Below are 19795 nucleotides of genomic sequence, written 5' to 3'. Positions count from 1 at the left end.
ATCACTTTGGAAAACAATTTGGCAGCTGCTTAAAAGTTAAACTATGCATGCTATTCTACCATGTGAGGACACAGGGAGAAAACAGCTTTTTATAAACCAGGAAATGGGCCTTCACCAGAAAGTGAATCTGCCAGCATCTTGACCTAGGACTTTTCAGCCCCCAGAACTGTGAGAAATAAATTTCTGTTGTTTATAAACAAAAAAGAAAGTTAAAATATCCACCTATTGTATGAGCCAGCCACTCCACTCCTAGTTTTTCTACCCAAAGAAATAAAAACATGTATGCACACAATGACTTGGACGCGAATGTTCAGTACAATATCTGTAATAGTCAAAAGCTAGAAACAAAAATCCATCAGCAGGTGAATGAATTAAAAAACTGGGATGTATCTATAGAATGGGATGCCACCGGGCAACAAAAAAGGAAGGAAGTATCAATAAACACAACCACGTGGATGAATCTCAAACTAATTATGTTGTGTGAAAGCCAGAAAAGAAGTACTGCATGATGCAATTTTTATAGAGTTCTAGAAAATGAAAATGAAAATATAATGAGACAAAGCAGGTTAATGGTTACCTTGAGATGGGGGCTAGAAGGGCGGACTAGGGAGGGGAGGGCAGGGATTACAAAGGGGTACGGAGTTTTGGTCGTGGTGGACATCGAGGTTATCTTGATTGTGATTTCACGGGTGCCTATCTGTGTCAAAACTTACTGAATTGCACATTTTAAATATGTATACTTTATTGTAGGTCAATCGTACCTCAATAACAGTGCCAAATAATTAAGTGAATCTGAAGAGGGGCAGGGATGGAAAGGGTTGTCTGCTCTTGGTCTTTAACAACCATTCATATATTCACAGCTTTAGGACATGAGGCTTTCAGGTAGGCCTTTAGATTTCACAGTTTCCTTCTAAATGAAAAGAAAGCTATTTCCCATGTCCTCCCATGCCTAATATACAAAATAGAAATGACCGTTCAAACCGTCCATACCTTCACTCGCGCGGCGGTGCCTTCCATCCCACGGCTCTGAGTCTCTTTCCGCTTCTCTGCAACCTCCCGTTGTTTCTGGAGAGCATCCTTAAGCCTCTTGTTGGCAGCTGCTGCCTAAATAAAAACGGCTCACAGTCATGTTGAATTGAAGGATAAAAAGAGGAACATACTAATTTCCAGATATTCGCAAAGAAAAATTTAAAAGTCTATGGTTTGAGTTCTCACAGGGCCCAAGTTTGTAAGTCTTCATGTCAAATGTGCACCTGCCCTGGGCTCCAAAACAGATACTGGTCAACAGTTACTGCATGACAGCCTAGGGCAGGTGCATATTTCAAAGAAGTACCGCACACTTGAAAGGGTCTGGAAATGTCACATACCAACAGCATTCCGTGATGTTTTGGAAAGAAGCAAGTCTGATTAGAAAAAAAATCCTTATGTAAATAGTACCATTTTCATCAGGTTATCTGCTCACAGTTCCTGACATATAAACAGGATCAAGACTTAGGGATTGCTGGGCAAGATTGGTGTCCCTGGTTTCTCAGGATGCTGGCTCATTTAAGGGATAGTGCTTTGCCAGCATTTAAGCAATACACGAGACTTAGCAGATTGGCTTTTCTTACCTCCTCGGTTTTCCGTCTAAGCACATTAGACTGTTTCTCAAAGTTTCTTTCGAGTTTGAGCAGCTCATATTGCCTCTTTCGGTCCTGAGAAGAAATGAGCCAGACTTTTAGTTGCTATCCAGCTGTCTAGAATAAAATCTTATAATGGGACTAGAGTTTTTCAATGGTATAGTCATTATGGGAACAAAGAGGTTCCTCAAAAAATTACAAATAGAACTACTGTAAAATCTAGCAATCCAACTATTGGGTATATATTCAAAGAAAATGAAAGCAGTGTCTTGAGGAGATATCTGCATTCTCATATTCATTGCAGCATTGTTCACAATAACCAAGATATGAAAAGATGAATGGATAACAAAAATTTGGTACATACATGTGATGGAATATTATTCAGCCATAAACAAGGAGGAAACCCTGCCATTTGCGACAACACGGATGAAAGACAAATACTGCGTGATGTGTTGTATGTGGAATGTAAAAGTCAAACTCATAGAACCAGAGAGCAGAACATTGGTTACTGGGGACTGCGGGATGGGGAAAAGGTTAGTCAAAGGGTACAAACTTTAAGTTATAAGATGAGTAAGTTCTGGGGATCTATGTACAATATAGTGATCATAGTTAATAATACTGTACTGTATTATTTCAATGCTTTTAAATTTATTTATGCACGTTTTATGGCCTAACAAACGGTCTATCCTGGAGAATGTTCCATGTACACTTGAGAAGAATCCATAGCCTGCTGTTGTTGGAGTATAGATGTCTGTTAGGTCCAGCTGGTTTAAAATAATGAAGTCTTTTATGTCCTTGCTGATCTTGTGCCTAGTTGTTCCATCTATTATCGAAAGTGAGGTATTGAAATGGCCAAACATTATTTTTTAAAGATTTTATTTATTTATTTTTAGAGAAATGGGAAGGGAGGGAGAAAAAGAGGAAGAGAAACATCAATCAGGTTGTCTCGCACGCCCCCAACTGGGGACCTGGCCCGCAACCCAGGCATGTGCCCTGACTGGGTATCAAACCAGTGACCCTTTGGTTTGCAGTCCAGCACTCAATCCACTGAACCGCACCAGCCAAGGCGGAAATAGTCAAATGTTGGTTTTGATTTGTCTATTCCACCCTTAATTTTGGTGTTTGTTTCACGTATTTTGGGGCTCTGTTAGATGCATATTTTATATGTTAGGTGTTGTATCTCCCTGATGGATTGACTCTTTAGCATTATAAAATGTCCCATTTTATTTCTCGTAGCAGTTTGTATTCCAAAGTGTATTTTGTCTGTACAGCCAGCCACTTCAGCATTAAAGGCTGATGTGTGAATGGTAGGTAATTTTCCATCCTTTTACTTTCAACTTATTTGTGTCTTTGAACCCATTATGTGTCTTCTGAATACAGCATATCTTGTTATAGATCTTGGGTTTTTTAAATTCAGTCTGACAATCTCTGCCTTTTGATGAAATTGTTTTGTCCACTCAAATTATGTTATTATTGATACGTCTGGATTTATGTTTTCAAGTTTACTTTTTGTTTTATCTTTTTTGTTCATTCTTCCTTTACTGGTTCTTTTTACATTAAGTGAATATGAATATTTTCTAGTATACCATATTACTTTAATGATTATTTAACTAGTTTGAGCTATATTCTTAGTAATTGCTCCAGTGATTATAATAAACATCTTATCAGAATCTACTTCAGCCCTGGCTGGTGTGGCTCAGTGGGTTGAGCGCCAATCTGCGAACCAAAGGGTCGCTGGTTTGCTTCAGAATCAGGGCACATGCCTGGGTTGTGGGCCAGGTCCCTGGTTGGGGGTGTGTGAGAGGCAACAGTTCAATGTTTCTCTCCCTCTCTCCCTCCCCTACCCTTTCTCTAAAAATAAAGAAATAAAATATTTTTTAAAAAGAATCTACTTCTGACTTATATCAACTTAATTCCAGTGAGATATGGAAATGTTATGGCTGTATAGCTGTTCTCTCTTCCCTTTTTTGTGCTATTACTGTTATGCATATTAAATCAACATATAACCCAAAAATACATTATTATAATTATTACTTTATATAATTTATGTCCTTTAAACAAGCTGAGCTAAAAGGAAAGCAAATACATATTTATAGAACTTGTTCTTACTGGCCTTTTCTGTTTCTCCTCATTTCTTCCTGTACATCCCTGTTACCACCTGATGTCATATACTTACTCAGGTACAACTTTGCTCACAGCCACCACCTTTATCTGTTATTGCCAAATATATTACATTTCTATATATTATAGGCCCACCAATACAATTGCATAAATATCATTGTATACAACTGCTTTTCAAATCAGTTATGAAAGGAAAAGTAATATACAATTATACTCTTTTAGAAGTACCTGCGTAATACCTTTATTGACACTCTTTGTGTGTGTGTGTGTGTGAGCGCGCAGAATCAAATTACTGTTGGTATCATGTGCTTTCAGTCAGAAGTTCTTTTAGTATTTCTTAAAATGTAGATCTTGGCTTTTGTTTATCTGGGAATGTCTTCAATTTGCCTTCAATTTTGAAAGAAAACTGTGCCGTCTATAAGATTCCTGGTTGACAGTGCCTTTAGGTTTTAATTTCTCCAACTCTTTCCCCAAATGAAGGCAGCCCCCTTACAGAAGGCAGAGTCCTATCGCTGTTCCTATGGTCTGTCTCACCCTCTGGGCAGAACTTCTGCACCGTAACTCAGGATCAGGGGGCAGGGACAGCAGACCTTAATTTTTTTTTTTTGGCTTGATTCTCCTGACATGGAGCCTACATCCTATGGTTAGGTGGGCTGGGGTAATCAGGCCCCAGCGTTCCTAGCCTTGTGCAACAGGGTAGAGCTTTCACCCTATGCATGGGGGCTATGTGGAAGAAGGGAAACCCAGATGTCCTGGCTGCTCTTGCCTGAAACCGAGCACCAATGACACAGAGCTGAGGGGGATGGAACAGAAGGAACCACTGCCATAGATGGGAAGCTGGAGGTTGAGGGGAGGGAGCTGGTCATGGCTCAAATGCCACAGACTCTTGCTGTTCTTACTGAGATTTAGCAGAGTTCCTTGAGTAATTGTTTATTTGCTGTATGCTCTTAGGACAATTTCTAGAGACAATTAATAGCTGTTTTCATAAATGTTATCAGTTTTACTCTTACCGAGTAGAGTCCGCCGATGTACTATCATTCTGAAGTACATCTCTCCTTATTTCTTGACCCAACATGTCGCATTCTGGCCCATTCTCCAAATTTCTCCAAATCAATGTCCTTTTCAAGAACACTGTTGCTACTCTAAATCAGGCCCTTACTATCCTTCTGGAAGATACGTCTTCTTCACTTGGCCTCTGGTTTCTCAATATGTCCGTTTGTTCTACCCATTACTCCCGGACAAATCTTTCTAAAGCAGTACTTTGCTGATATCCCTCTGTTTCTCAAAAAACCTTAAAAATACCTGTACTTTGCTCACAAAATAAAGTTCAAACTTCTTGGGTCTTTAACAATCCAGCTTCAACTTGTCCTTCCAATGGGATCGTCCACCACCGTCCTTCATCCCACCCAGACCATTAGCCATTCCTTGAATATGCCCACAGAGCTGCCATCTCCTGCTGTTCTGCCTGCACTGATCTCTATCAAAATCCTCCCTATTATTCAAGGCCTGTTCACCTACCATCCTTTTTATTCCAACCAGAAGTGTGCTTCCCTTTCTGGATGATTTGGGTATTTCAGACCATTTGTAAAGCACAGATCTCTTTACTCCTTATACTGGAGAAAACCATATTTATGTCTTACTTTCCCCTTAAATAAGTCATTTTCTCAAGGGCACAGTTCATATACTACTTGTCTTTCTATCTTCCACGGTATCTAGTGGGTAGTGCCTTGCGTATAGCAGACATTTAATAAACAGCTATTAAATTCATGAATGTGTCCCATTTTTTGCAGATAGCAGTTACTTGAAAACATGATGTGATGTTAGTGAGCCCAGAGAAAGGTTTATTACCTTTGAAGAGTGCTGTTACTTACTCGTTCTTTTAATTGAATTACTTCTTTGTCTTTTTGTTGCTTCCACTGTCTAAACTTCTCGGCGTCCTCCTTCATCTGACGCATTAACTGTACCCGCTGGTTCTTCATCACCTGGAAAAACAAAGACCAGGACGGGTATTAGTCACCTGCATTTATGGCAGGCTGATGTGCAGATGGACAGACTAACCATTAACAAGAGCGAAAACTAAGCTGAAAAGGCCGCCAACGGATTTTCAGATTAAGGTTGCAATACCCCTTGCTATGCTGCACAGGGTTTCCAAGTATAAACTATACAAATAAATACACTGAAGAAATAAAAGCAAAAATGTGCCTACAAGCTAAATCCTGCTTTGAATTCATGGTATATAAATGAAATTTCAAGGAAATATCTACTAAGCCTCAAGGACAAATCCACCCAGCAAGCATTGTATCTAAAGGCTTCAGTACAAGTGGCCTGTCACCACTACTTTGCAGATAAACTGAATATTCAATAACTGAAAATTTTCTCCAGGTGTCTGTTACTTTGCAACTACTTTGTGAAATTATTTCACATGATCATGGAAGGTGGTCAGGGTATTACCACTAAATATTAAGGTATCTTTGCCCTTTGGTTTCAGAGAATCTAATATTAAACTTTGAACGTCAAAGAAGGGTTTTGCTATTCAGATTCTAGATGACTACAGGAACAATGTCTTGCAAAAGGGACATTTGTGGAGATTCACACACTTGAAATGATGACCCTGTCTGCTACTCTCTCACCTGAGAACACCTGTATAGTATACTCCCAAACAGAACACCTATGTTTGTAAATTTTAGTGGGGTAAACGCACGGATGAGAGTTTAATACCCGTATCTCTTGGTTCAGTTTGGAGACAGTATGCTCTGTGGATTCTTTCAGCTTCAGAAGTTTGGACTGTTCGTTCAGTTTCTTCTTCAGATCAGCTAGTTGACCCTCTAGCTCCTGGAGACGTTTGCGGCGACGCTCACTCAACCTAAACACAGACGCTGTAGAAATGAGGACTAGCAGCAGCAAAGCCTGACTTCGGAAGACAGAGCATTAGACTCCCAGGCTCTCAACCCCGATATATAAATAAAATAGGTGACCAGTCTCAATAATGAGGCCTTAATACAGAGGCAAAGAACAATTTTTATGACTATGTAACAACGCGATTGCCTCAATACAGCTCCTGACACCATTCTGTGTTAAAAGGATGGTTCTCTGAAGCCATTTAATTTCACTGTAGCTATGAGAAATAATTCTGATGATGAGTACACAAGGATGAGATAGAAAGTAAACGCGTAGCATAATTTTTAAGAACATGACCCCTAGACTCAACGGGGAGATACAACAGAGTCACTGAGTAAAAGGAAGGTAGAATAGCGATTAACGGAGAGAGTTGAGGGAAAGGAGGATACTCTGGTTATCTGTCTTGGTTTTATTCTTAACTAAGAAACAGCTAGACTGATTTTCTATTTACTAGCCTGGACATTAATTCTATTCACAAGTTAATTTACCATCAGTGCAGAGACAAACTGTTGCTATGTGGTAGGTCTGATCATCTTTCAAAATCCAGCTCCAATGCTAACTTCTTCGAAAGCCTTCCTTGGTTGTGCCAGCATAAACTGGTATCTCCTGCCTCTGAACTCAGAGCAATATTACTACCTAAGAAATGTATCCGGCTATTAATCATACGCTGTGTTATGGAATCCGTCTACTGTCATTATGACATGTTATTTAAATTTTCAATTAACTAACTTCTTTTGTTTAGGACTCCCCTCCACAACTCAGTTTAAATTTTGTGGGGGCAGGAAATGGCTCTTTTACTTCTCCACTTCCTCTAAAGCTCTTTACATAGCAGGAACTTGATGTAATATTTATTGACTTTATCCTTACTTGGCTTGGTTGACATCCTTCTTTGTTGTCTGAAGTTCAAGAAGCAATTCTTCCTTTTCCTTTTGCAGACTGACGACTTCCAATTCTAGATTTTTTATGTTATCCTACAAATGTTATAGGTCAGAGAGAAAGAAGGCATTAAAGGCATGGGAAGAAAATCACTTCAACATTCCATGTCTTAAGGAATTGTGCACTCAATTTCAGCACTTCAATTGCACACTAAAAACATTTGTACTTGATTTGATGGAGATTAATGTTCTGTAGTGGGAAAAGTATGGACTTGGAATTCAAAGGCCTGGGCTTGAGCCCTGATTCCAGTACTTACAATCCAAATTGCTTAAGGAAAGTTACTTCATCTCTTTTAGCCTTAGTTTCTGTTCAGAGTAGAGTTACTACAGCAGGCGTGAAACTACTCTGTTTCAAAAGGCCTGCTCGTTAAGTTTGGTCCTTGGCTCATGTCTGGAAACTTCGGTTTTGGAAGGGTTCCCACCATTCCCTAACTGATAAAAGTGGCTCACTGTGCCTAAACTGTGCAAACAGTAGGATTTATCCGGAACACATGCTTTCCTTCTGAGAGTCTAGAATCTTGGCATGTGCTAGGCAGAGAATAACTGCGTGAATGATTCCTGGTAAAAACTCTGGATTCCTAGGCTCAGGGAAACCTCCCCGACAGACAACATTTCATGCATTTCCACTGCTGGAAAAATTACATACTGTGTGACATCACTGGTTCCCTTCAGACTTTGTCCCATGTGCCTTTGCCTTTTGCTGATTTTGCTTTGTACCCTTTCCCTGTAATAAATCTTAGCTGTGAGTATGACTCTATGCTGAGTCCTGTGAGTCCTCCTGGTGAATCATCAGACCTTGGGGGTGGTCTTGGGGACCCCCTAGAGTTTCCCTATCTACATAAACACTTAACAACACCATTTACACCAAAGGGTTGTTGGGAAGATTAAATAAGATTTTGTTTTAAAGTAAAGACATTTTATAAACTGTAAAGAGATGCACAAACATCCCTATATTCAGAACTTCCAATCGTACTCAATAGCAACTGGAGTTCTGCATGCATTTAGGAAACAAATTCTAGAAACTGAAGTTTGGTAGTTTTGAAGATTGGGAAAACCCAGTGACAGATTCCTTCCTGTTATCATCACCAAAAAAGATTAAAGGAAAATGAGTGAATGAGGCAGCATTAGGTGGGGCTTTAGCAGAGAAGCTTCCTAAATAGGTGTGAGCTGTTTTCCATGAAATATCCTGAGCCACTTCAGTATAAACAATTAAAATCTATCTCACTCCTATAGAGTTACCCTGCATATTTAAACTGGCAAAAATGTATGTATATATGTGTGTATATTCATAGAACTAACACATAAAGACATTCTTGTAAAAAACATCCAGGTAATACATATAAAGGGGAAGTCCCTCTGACTGCCCCACCCCTTCCAGAATTCCAGTCCTGTCTCCAGAAGTGACCATAGTTATTGGCTTAATGCAGGCCTTCCAGATAGTTTTCTAGACACTTACCTATTCTAGACATTTATACATACATGTAAATGCACAGAATGTTATTAATAACTATATTATAGAAAATGTCTAAAATATATACTATATGTAAATAGATATAAAATAATATTATATATATATATACACACATACATACAAATGTGCATTTATGTATGTCTGTGTACCTACTGAAATGTATTAAAGGTAAAAGAAATTCCACTTTATGTATATAATATTCCGTAACTTGTCTTTTTAAAAAGAGCTGGTCTTGGAGATTTATTTATATCAGTGCATATAAAGATCTATCTCATTCTGGTTTTCTGCCATAATGAAATATTCTTGTACATGCCTTCTGTGCACATGCACCAGGTTTTTCTACAGTAGAGACAAGTGGAATTTACAGGACCCTGGGGGGTACACCTTTTCAATTTTAATACATACTACCAAATTGCCTTCCAAAGTGGCTATTCCAATTTACACCCTTGCTAGCTACATGGGAGGTCTGTCCAGAAAGTATCCAGCCACATATTATGAAAAAGAGACATTTATTGAAAATACAAGAAACCCTGTACATAGGACAGTGACGCCCCAGTCCCCTTCAAAGTAGGCACCTTGGGACCTCATATAGTTCTCCCAATGGCCATCAGCTGCCCTGTCGTATTTTCCTGAATCTCATTGACAATCTGAAATCTCTTCCTTTTCAAAGGTGATTTTAGTTTTGGGAAAAGCCAGAAGTCTCAAGGAGCCAAATCTGGGCTATAGGGGACCTCAGTCACCTGGGTGATTTGATGTTTCACCAAAAAACTCTGCATGAGACATGGTACATGAGCGGGAGTGTTGTTGTGATGAAGCTGCCAATCGCCAGTTGCCCATAGCTGCAGCCTTCTGAATCATCTGAATAGTTTCCATGGAGAAATAAATGTTCAAGCTTCATGCAAAATCTGACACAGATTCATTGCTCTACCCCCTCAGTCATTTTGAATGTGAGGGCCACACAGGACACGTACTCACTCAATGGCGACGACCTCCCCCACTGACTAGTACAGTGAAGGCGTCATTGTTCACACATGTGCATTCCAGTCTGCTCTCCTTGGCCGCTGGGCTACATCAATGTTGTGCAAACTGTTCTCGTTATACTAACAATGGCTAGACTTTTCCCAGACAGACCTTCTATGAGAGTACTTGTTTTTCTGTACCCTTGTTAACATTTCATTTACTACCAGACTAGACTTCCAAATTTGTACCAGACGAGTAAAAATAGCATGTCTTTATTATATATGCCATATTCACTCAACAATTGCCTCACCAACTCTACAGAAGGAATTATTCAAATATTTGAGTCCTAAGCTACTGTAACTCATAATAATCTTCATTAGTCAGAACCTATAGCTCCTCAAATTTTCCTATGGCAATGCTTCATAGTGATAGAAAAAATATTGCTTAGAAAAAGAGAGACAGCTCTGACCAGTGTGGCTCAGCTGGTTGGGCAGTGTTCTGCAAACTGAAAGATCGCTGGTTCAATTCCTGGTCAGGGCACATGCCTGGGTTGTGGGTCAGTCCCCAGATGGGGCACGTATGAGAGGCAACCAATTGATGTTTCTTTTTCACCTTGATAATGTTTCTCTCCCTCTCTTTCTCCCTCCCAGCCCCTCTCTAAAAGTGAATCAATAAAATATCTTGTAAAAGAGTCAGTGATTTACATGTGCCTTAAAGAGCACTATTTATATTAAGAATGTATTTGCTCTTATTTAGATTCCATTTGAAATAATCTAAATTGTATTTTTCCAATTCCGGTTCACATTCAATACTATTTTATATTGGATTCAGGTGCATAGCATGTATGTCCCCTTAACTTTTAGGTTTTGGAGTTGAAGTATGTCTGATGTCAACGGGTGAAAGGACAAGATAGCTTACTACGGCTATGGTTATAGTTCACGAGCAACACCTCCTTGTACAGTTAGTGGTACACTGGGGGCACAGGCCTCTGTCATTCTAGTCAAGAGCACCAGCGAGGAATGATTCTTCAGCCTTCATTTACTCTCAAAAGGCCAAAATACATTCAACTGGGAAAAAAAAAAGTGGCATTTTTATGTCCTGTTAACCTGAAGGATCGAGCCACATATTTAACATGATCCCTCCTGAAATCCCACTAAAATGACCTAAAGGGAGGGTATAAATAAACAAGAATGAAGAGAGCAGTCAAAAGATATAAATATATGTTGGAAAAGGCAAACAGTTGAGTAAGTGGTAACTGACTTAGCAGAGTGGAAAAGCTAAAATATGACTCTTACAGGACAAATGGCAAGAAGAAATAAGCTAATTTATGCCATAGAACCACAGAAAGGAGCAAAGGTTTCCCTCTCTGGACAGAGCGAATCCGACGGGTTGGACTCACAGAGAGTAGACACAGTGGAAGGTAGGAATAAAGTATCATCTGCTGATAGGGGATTAAATAAAGGTGTGTATGTATATGCCTAGAGAGACTCCAACTCTCTTATTTTCTCTGGGTCACTAGAAACAGGGCATACCACCACTCTGCCCTCGTAACTTCAGGCAGGAGAATGAATGAACAATTTCGTTATTAGAAACTGATCAGCCCAAGAGAAAGCCACACATGCAGAACTCCCTATTTTTTTTAGTACCTCAGTGTTAAATATGAATGAGTGGCCAAAGATCACTGGAGATTTAAGGCATGTTTCTTACCTGAAGGAAAGACCAGAACAAACACACTAAAGGAAGAAATTTGGAGAAACAGAGGTAAGGCAGGAAAGAAAAAACCTTAACAAGATTTAATTTCTTTCCTTAGAAATGAGCATTATAACCATGAAAAAAAAAGGAAGACCAGTAAAGAATACAAGAAAACCTTCCATGAAAGGAGAATACTAATATCTAGATCGAAAGGAGATCGCAAGCAGCAAGCCCGATCAATGAGAAAACACACATCACTATAAAATTAAATTTCACTTTGAGACAATGAAAAGATCTTAAAAGTTTCCAGAGGGGGAAAAATAAAACAGATCCAATAAAAAGCATCACAAATTATAGTGGATTTCTTATCAGCAACATTGGAAATAAAAGACAATGGAGCAAAGTTTTCAAAATTCTGAAAAAAAAATTCCATTGTAGAATTCTAAACCCAGCCAAACTAACAAGTGTAAGGACAAGAACAAAGAACTGTTTGCAGGCATGCAATTGTTTAAACATTTCCTTCTCATTTACATTTCCTCGGAAAGCTATTAAGAGTTGTATGCCACCCACACAAAGGATTGTCCCAGGAAGAAGGAAGACACTGAATCTGTTTCAACACAGATTCTGGGGTGATGGTCACCGGTTGATGGCTGGACAGCAGGCCTAGAAGAAGCAAACCAGGACAGAAGATTCCAGGAGGGCTGTGTTCAAGAAAGAAATGGACAGCCAACGGGACAGCCTCTGCACAGCGAACAAGAGAGAGGGACCGCCTGGAGAAGCTCAGGGAGACACCAGAACTTTCTGGGAGCAGAGGGAACAAGCCAGGACCAGAGGACCAGGTGAGTGCCCTTGTTGACAGTTCCCCTAAACCTGGACCACTCTAGTCAGGGTGTGTGGCAGACCTGCAGGTGCTGTAGCGCGTCCCCTGCCGCCCCCACTGGAGCGAGACCCAGCCACAGCGCATGGAAAAGGGGACCCTCCACCAGGAGATGGATCCCGAAGGTGTGACTGCTCTGGGCTCCCACTGGGCCACACACACAGGGGATCCGCTGCCTGGACAAAGCGCGGAGCCAACAAGAACACTTGCGGGGCTGCTCTGTCCAAGGAAAGTTCGGACAGAGTTGGGTGCTACTGTGTGCTCATGTGGGGCTCTCCCTCCTAGAAAGAGCAGGGCGCTGACAAAACACTGTGGTGCCCCTACACATGACCGCACGGTGCAGAGACAGTGTGGAGATGGTGGGGCACTGCCACGTGCATAAGGGGGGCTGCCCAACTGGAAGCAAGTGTGAACTTAGAAAAACTTGGCGGTGCCCACACAACAGACTGCTCCGTGGGGAGTGAGGGGGTGCTGGTGCCACCCCCTGCACACCTGTGCAGGAGCTCCCGCCCGTGCCCAGGAGAGAGTTCAAAGTGTGCATCCAACAGGAGAAAGGGCAGAGCTAAGACGGCGCTGAGTCACAGGCAAGCAGAGCGGCCCTGCCCAGACCCTTGCTCTGACTGCGGATAATTGAAGCAACAAGACACGCACACAGGGCTGCCTGTGGAGGGACAGCGGTATGGCTGAGCGTGCGAGGAGCTGTACTGCCCAGAGAGGGAGCAGAACTAGCAAAGTGCTGAGATGCGCCGGAACAAGCCTGCCCCAATGGGAGGGGCGGCGGAACTGGTGAGGTCTAGAGACGCAAGCTCACAAAGCAGCCCCGCATGGACCCAGCTCGGACCACAGACAGTTAAAGCAATTGGGCACGCCAAGAGCCCAAGGGGTAGCCCCAGGTATATGAGGCAACCCCGCCCACACTGTAAGGGCAAGGAAGCAAGCACACATCAGGCTGCCCCACCCAGATCACACCCCTTCAGCAGAGGTGGCACACCATGTTCCCAGTGCACACAACTGCCCCAACTACAACCTGCCTGCCAAACCTAGTCAATACACAGTCTACTCAGAATCCACTCTTTCAAGACTGAGAGAGACACCTTTCTATCCAACTCATAGGAACAAACACAAAATCAAACAAATTGGTGAGACAGAAGGATATGCCCCAAATGAAGGAACAAGGAAAAACTCCAAAGAAAAACCCTAATGAAACAGAGATAAGTAATTTGCTTGATAAAGAATTCAAAGAAACGGCCATAAGGATGCTCAACAAACTTGAGACTACAATAGAAAAACTCAGAGCAACACTTCAACAAAGAGGCAGAAAATGTAAAGAACAAATCTGAGATGAACATAACAGCTGAAATAAAATATACATTTGAAGGAAACCACAGCAGATTAGTTAAAATAGAAGAATGGATTAGCCACCTGGGGGACAGAATAGTGGAAATCATCCAATCAGAACAGCAAAATGAAAAACAAAAGAATATCAAAAAATGAGGATGGTATAAGAGATTTCTGGAATAATATCAAGAGCTCCAACATTTGCATTATAAGGATTCTAGAGGAGGAGAAAGAAAGAGGCAGAAAGAATATTTGGAGAAATAATATCTGAACACTTTCCTAATCTGGGGAAGGAAACAGACATCCAGGCCAGGAAGCACAGAGTTCCAAGCAAGATGAACCCAAAATGACTCATGACAAGACATATTCTACTTAAAACAGCAAAAGTTAAAGACAAAGAGTCAATCATACAGAGAGCAAGAATAAAAACAAGTCACAGACAAGGAAAACTCCAAAAGACTATCAGCTGATCTCTCAGAGGCAACTTTATAGTCCAGAAGGAAGTAGCAGAGATATTTAAAGTGCTCAGAGAAAGAAAGCTACAACCTAGAATACTTTATCCAGTAAAGTTATTATTTAGAATTGAAGGAGAGAAAGTTTCCCAGAGAAGAAAAAACTAAAGGAGTTCAATTCACCATGACTAAACAGCCTTGCAGGAAATGTAAACAGGTCTTCTTTATCCAGAAAAGAAAGGGCCATAACCAGAAATTTTAAAAAAATACAAGAAAGGAAAAATATCTCACTGGTAAAGGCAAATATACAATAATCAGCCACTTAAATAGCTAATGGGAAGGTTAAAAGACAATAGTAGCAAAATTAACTATACAATAACACAAAACAAAAAGATCTATAACATGACATCAAAAACGAAGAGGGGAGGGAGGAGTAAATATGTACTGCTTTTAGAATGTGATTGAACTTATATACCTATCAGCTTAAAATACACTGCTATAGAGATGGATATATAAGAAGCTCATAGTAACCATAAGCCAAAACCATGCCAAAAAATACACAAAAAAAAGGAAGAGCAAGGAATCCAATCAAAACACTACAACAAAAACAGTCAAAAACAATTAACAAAATGGCCATGATCACATACCTATCAATAATCACTTTAAATGTAAATGGATTAAATGTTGAATCAAAAGATAGGTAGCTGAACGGATAAGAAAACAACACCCATCTGTATGTTGCATACAAGAAATACACTCAGATTAGAAGACATGGACAGGCTGCAAGTAAAGGGATGGAGAAAGATATTCCATGCAAATAGAAATTTTGAAAAAACTGGGGCGGCAATACTTAATATCACACCCAATAAACTTCAAAACAAAGAAGGTAAAAGAGACAAAGAAGAACATTACATAATATTAAAGGGGTCAATCCAAAAAGAGGATATAACAATTGTAGATATCTATGCACCCAACATAGGAGCACTCAAGTAAATAAAGTAAATGTTAATAGACATAAAGGCAGAAATTAACAATAGTACTATAATAGTTGGGGGCTTTAGTGCTGCACTTCAATGGCGAGATCAACCAGACAGAAAGTCAATAAGGAAATCTAGGCCTTAAATGCCGCATTAAACCACTTTGACTTGCTAGACATTTACAGAGCTTTTCATCCCAAAACCGCAGGTTACATGTTTTTCTCAAGTGCACATGGAATATTTTCCAGGTTAGAGCACATGCTAGGCCACAGAACAAGCCTCAATAAATTCAAGAAGATTGAGACTGTTACATGGCATCTAGGAATGAGTGACCAGAGGGAAACAAAGGCAGGACCCTCACCATTGCACTGTAACAAAGAACTTAACATAGAAGGCTTAAAAACAAAGGAAGACATGTCTCACCCACTGACCCAGTAATCCTGAGCCTGGTCTGATAAGGCTGCCAGGCATTCTGAACAAGCAAAACTATGATAGTGCAGGATTGGGAGGAGCCCTTGAAAGCCTGTGTGAATTACCTCTAATAGCTGGGAAAAGTAAACCTTGGGACTGTGTGTTCACCCCAAGGCCTGGAGGGGGGGAGGGGGAAAAGGAGGAAGACTACGGTGCCCAAAGAAAAAGCCCCTAAAACAACTTTGGTTAATTGCCAGCTTCCTGTCACATATGCAGAATGAACAAATGGAGTCTGGAGCAAGATAGGGATTCAGGCTAACAGACCCCCACCCATACCTATGTTTGGGTTGTCATGTGTCCCCAGCAAAGCTGGCACCCCTTTACCATCAATCAATATGCAACTCCCTCACCTCCATCTGGCCAACTACATAAGTCCTCAGAACAAAGGTCTCTCAGCCTCTCTTTTTCCAGGCCCTCTTGCCACATGGGGGGGCCCCTCGCCAGCCAGCTTCTGGTTTGGGGGCCCCTCGCCAGCCAGCTTCTGGTTTGAGGGCCCCTGGCCATCCAGACTCTGGTCATATAGGCGCTGGCCACTCTGCTGTTGCCACGCTTGCTCTTGCCACCATTGGTTTTGCTTTTCCATTAGAACTTAGCACTAATATACTTTGCCTGCATGCTAATAGGCATGCTGATCCGTAATTCTTTACTGCATCGGCAAGAAGAACTGAGTTTCTGGGAGTTTCTCTCATAACAAAACTATACCAAGCATATTTTCTGACCACAAGGGCTTGAAACTAGAAATCAACTATAGGGGAAAAAAATAAAAAAAATAAACAAACCACGAATACATGGAGATTAAACATGCTTCTTAAAAAACCACTGGATCAAAGAGGAAATCAAAGACTACTATGAAACATAGGAAAATGAAAACACAACTTTACAAAATCTATGGGACACAGCAAAAGCAATTATAAGAGGAAAGTTTGTAACTATACAGGGCTACCTGAAGAAGCAAGAAAAATCTCAAATAAACAATCTAAATTTAAATCTTAAGAAACATGAAAAAGATGAATAAACAAAACCCAAAGTAGAAGGAAGAAAATAACAAAGATCAGAGCAGAAAAATAGAGAAATGGAAAATAGAAAAACAATAGAAAATATTAATGAAACTAAGAGCTGGTTCTTTGAAAGGACAAATTGTCAATCTTCTCTAGCAAGACACATCAGGTAGAAAAGATTACACAAATAAATAAAATCTGAAATGAAAGAGGAGTAATTACAACTGATACCACAGAAATACAAAAGATCACTAAAGAACACTATGAACAATTATATGGCAACAAATCTGAAAATCTAAAATAAGTGAATAAATTTATTTAAAATTACAGCCTTCCAAAACTAAGCCAGGATAGAAACAAATAATCTGAAAACACCAATTGCCAGCAGTTAAATTGAAGCAGTAATACAATTTAAAAAAAAGAACACAAAAAACACAAAACTCCCAACAAGCAAAAGCCTAGGACCAGACAGCTTCACAGGTGAATTCTACCAAACATTTAAAGAACTAGTACCAATCCTTCTCAAGCTATTCCAAAACACTGAAGAGAAAAGGAACGCTTCCAAACTCATTCTATAAAGCCAGCATTACTTTGATACCAAAACCAAAGACATGACAAAGAAAGAGAATTACAGGCCAACATCCTCAATGAACAGATGCCAAAATTCTCAAGGAAATACTAGCAAACTAAATTCAACAATACATTAAAGGGATTATACACCATGATCCAGTGGGATTTATACCAGGGATGCAAAGGTGGTTCAATATCCACAAAACAATGGGATTCATCACATCAACAAAACCAAGGTTAAAAATCACATAATTATCTCAATATATGCAGAAAGAGCATTTGACCAAATCCAACATCCATTTATGATAAAAACTCTCAACAAAGCGGGTATAGAAGGAATTTACCTCAACTTGATAAAGGCTGTTTATGACAAACCCACATCTAACATCATAGTCAATGGTGAAAAGATGAAAGCTTTTTCTTCAAGATCAGGAACAAGACAGGGATATCCACTTTCACCAATCTTATTCAACACAGTACTAAAAGTCATAGATAGCGCAATCAGACAAGAAAAAGAAAAGACATCCAAATAGGAACAGAAGAAGTAAAACTGTCACTATTTGCAGATGTTATAGAAAACCCTAAATAATCCACCAAAAATAGAATTAATAAAAGAATTCAGGAAAGTAGCAGGATACAAAACTAACATACAGAAATATGTCACTTTAGTATACACTAATAATGAACAATCAGGAGAAATGAAGAAAACATTCTCATTTACATCAAAAAGAATAAAATATCCAGGAATAAATGTAACCAATACCTGTACTCTGAAAACGCTAAGATAGAAGAAAGTAAGTGAAGAGGACACAAATAAATGAAAGTATATATTGTGCTCATGGATTGGAACGATTAGATTAATATTGCTAAAATGACCAAACTATCCAAAGCAATTTACAGATTCAATGCAATTCCTGTCAAAAAAGGAAATAAAAGCCCTATTCGCAACTCAGTTATTATTTCAGAAGGAACCTCTACTCTAGCGGGAAAAAGTGGCAAAAACCATTTAGCAAAAAAACTTTTCTTGTTTTTAGTGGGGAAATTTAGGGGAGCAGGTGGTGGAAATGCACGCATGCTACAGGGATTTCTTGATACCAGCATGTAGGGCTTTGGGGGTGAGAGCTCCGTTCCTCCAACCTGCTCTGCTAACAGCCCTTTGTGGATGGGAAGTACCGAGCTACAAGGAAAAAAGAAAGTGTAGAGCGACGGTGGCCTTGTGGATGACCTGAGTGGCAAAGATTCGCCTTTAAGTAAAGATAAATCGTCTTCATTAGAAAGAGCTCCTACAAACCACCACTAGGAAAAACAGTTTAGAGCCCTTTGACAAGATGTACTATCCACTCCAAATCTCTTCCTAACTGACACTCTGTACTCAGACCATGTACCTTTCTCGGAACCCCAGCATAGTTACCGGAACAAAATTTCTCCAAGTAAGGGACCATTTCTATTATCAAACTATTTCTTAAAACCTATTGCAGAAGGTAAGGTCTTAAATGAAATACAAGTTCCCCATCCTGAGTGGACTCTTTGCTTGACTAACAGCGTGACTCTAGTTTGTACCATACACATCGTGTTGCCTTGTCAGCATCATGATTTATGATTAAAGGCAGAGGGGAGACATGCGCAAAGGCCGCCCAAGTAGCGATTTTACCTGGTACTGGAACTGGATGGGCTGCAGCTGGCTGCCATCCTGAGTCATCTTCCTGGCCAGGGCCTCTTTCAGTGCAAGGGCTTTGTTCAGCTCCACCAGCTCCTTAGACATCTGAGCTTGCCGTAGAGCATGCTGAGTGGTAAAGCCATCAGAAGACCTGCTGGTCTGTGGACAGGCTTCCAGATGCTGGAAAAGAGTGGGATGCTTTGTAAGAGAAACGAGCCCTCGGAGCTCCTTGGGCAGCACTTCATCAAGTCTCACAGCCACGTCTCCATCACCGGTACCTCTGTTCTTTCCAAACTGTGGCTTCTCTGACATTCACTTGAAATATCTGAAGTAAACTGAGCTAGTCTATTTCCCTGCTCACACAAGCATCTAATACCTTATGTTCTTTAACTGACTCTTGTAGAGGGGACTAAGTTTCCTGCTCTTTTCTTTTATTGGCCAGGCCAACATTTCTCACTTCTCCCTTACTCTAAAGGGGTCCTTAGGGGAGAGAGGGCACCAGAAATGGCACTTTAGGAATGATGGTAATGGAGAAGAGACTATTTTTCTCACAGGGCTGACCTCCAGCACCTGATCCAGCCCCCATCTTTCTTCTTTCAGAATATGAAAACTACCGATCTATATTTGCTTTAGGCAGAAAAAGCTGTCTCGAGCAAACCACTGTCCAGCCTTTCATTTTGACTTCACCCTGTAACCTCTAGCCAACATCTAATATATTTTATCTACCCTTGCAACTTGAGGGTTCTTTGAGCTCCTAAC

General features: G+C 40.3%; 1 protein-coding gene across 4 annotated transcripts in view; it reads right to left on the bottom strand.

The window, feature by feature from the left end:
* The window catches only part of KIF4A (kinesin family member 4A), a 93963-nt gene that overhangs the window by 23846 nt on the left and 50322 nt on the right, over nucleotides 1-19795 (bottom strand). For all 4 annotated transcript variants that reach the window (XM_090265303.1, XM_090265302.1, XM_090265300.1 and 1 more), the window contains 6 exons: nucleotides 19031-19216; nucleotides 7506-7609; nucleotides 6459-6603; nucleotides 5612-5722; nucleotides 1611-1694; nucleotides 991-1104 (listed from right to left, as the gene is read on the bottom strand). In XM_090265303.1, coding sequence (XP_090121429.1) covers nucleotides 991-1104; nucleotides 1611-1694; nucleotides 5612-5722; nucleotides 6459-6603; nucleotides 7506-7609; nucleotides 19031-19216 — 744 coding nt within the window. The remainder of the gene's footprint in view (nucleotides 1-990; nucleotides 1105-1610; nucleotides 1695-5611; nucleotides 5723-6458; nucleotides 6604-7505; nucleotides 7610-19030; nucleotides 19217-19795) is intronic.

This window comes from Furipterus horrens, unplaced genomic scaffold (genome assembly GCF_987537825.1).
Source record: "Furipterus horrens unplaced genomic scaffold, mFurHor1.1.pri manual_scaffold_17, whole genome shotgun sequence".
NCBI lineage: Eukaryota > Metazoa > Chordata > Mammalia > Chiroptera > Furipteridae > Furipterus > Furipterus horrens.
Note: the sequence above shows the minus strand (reverse complement) of the source record. Positions and strands in the feature narration are given on the sequence as shown.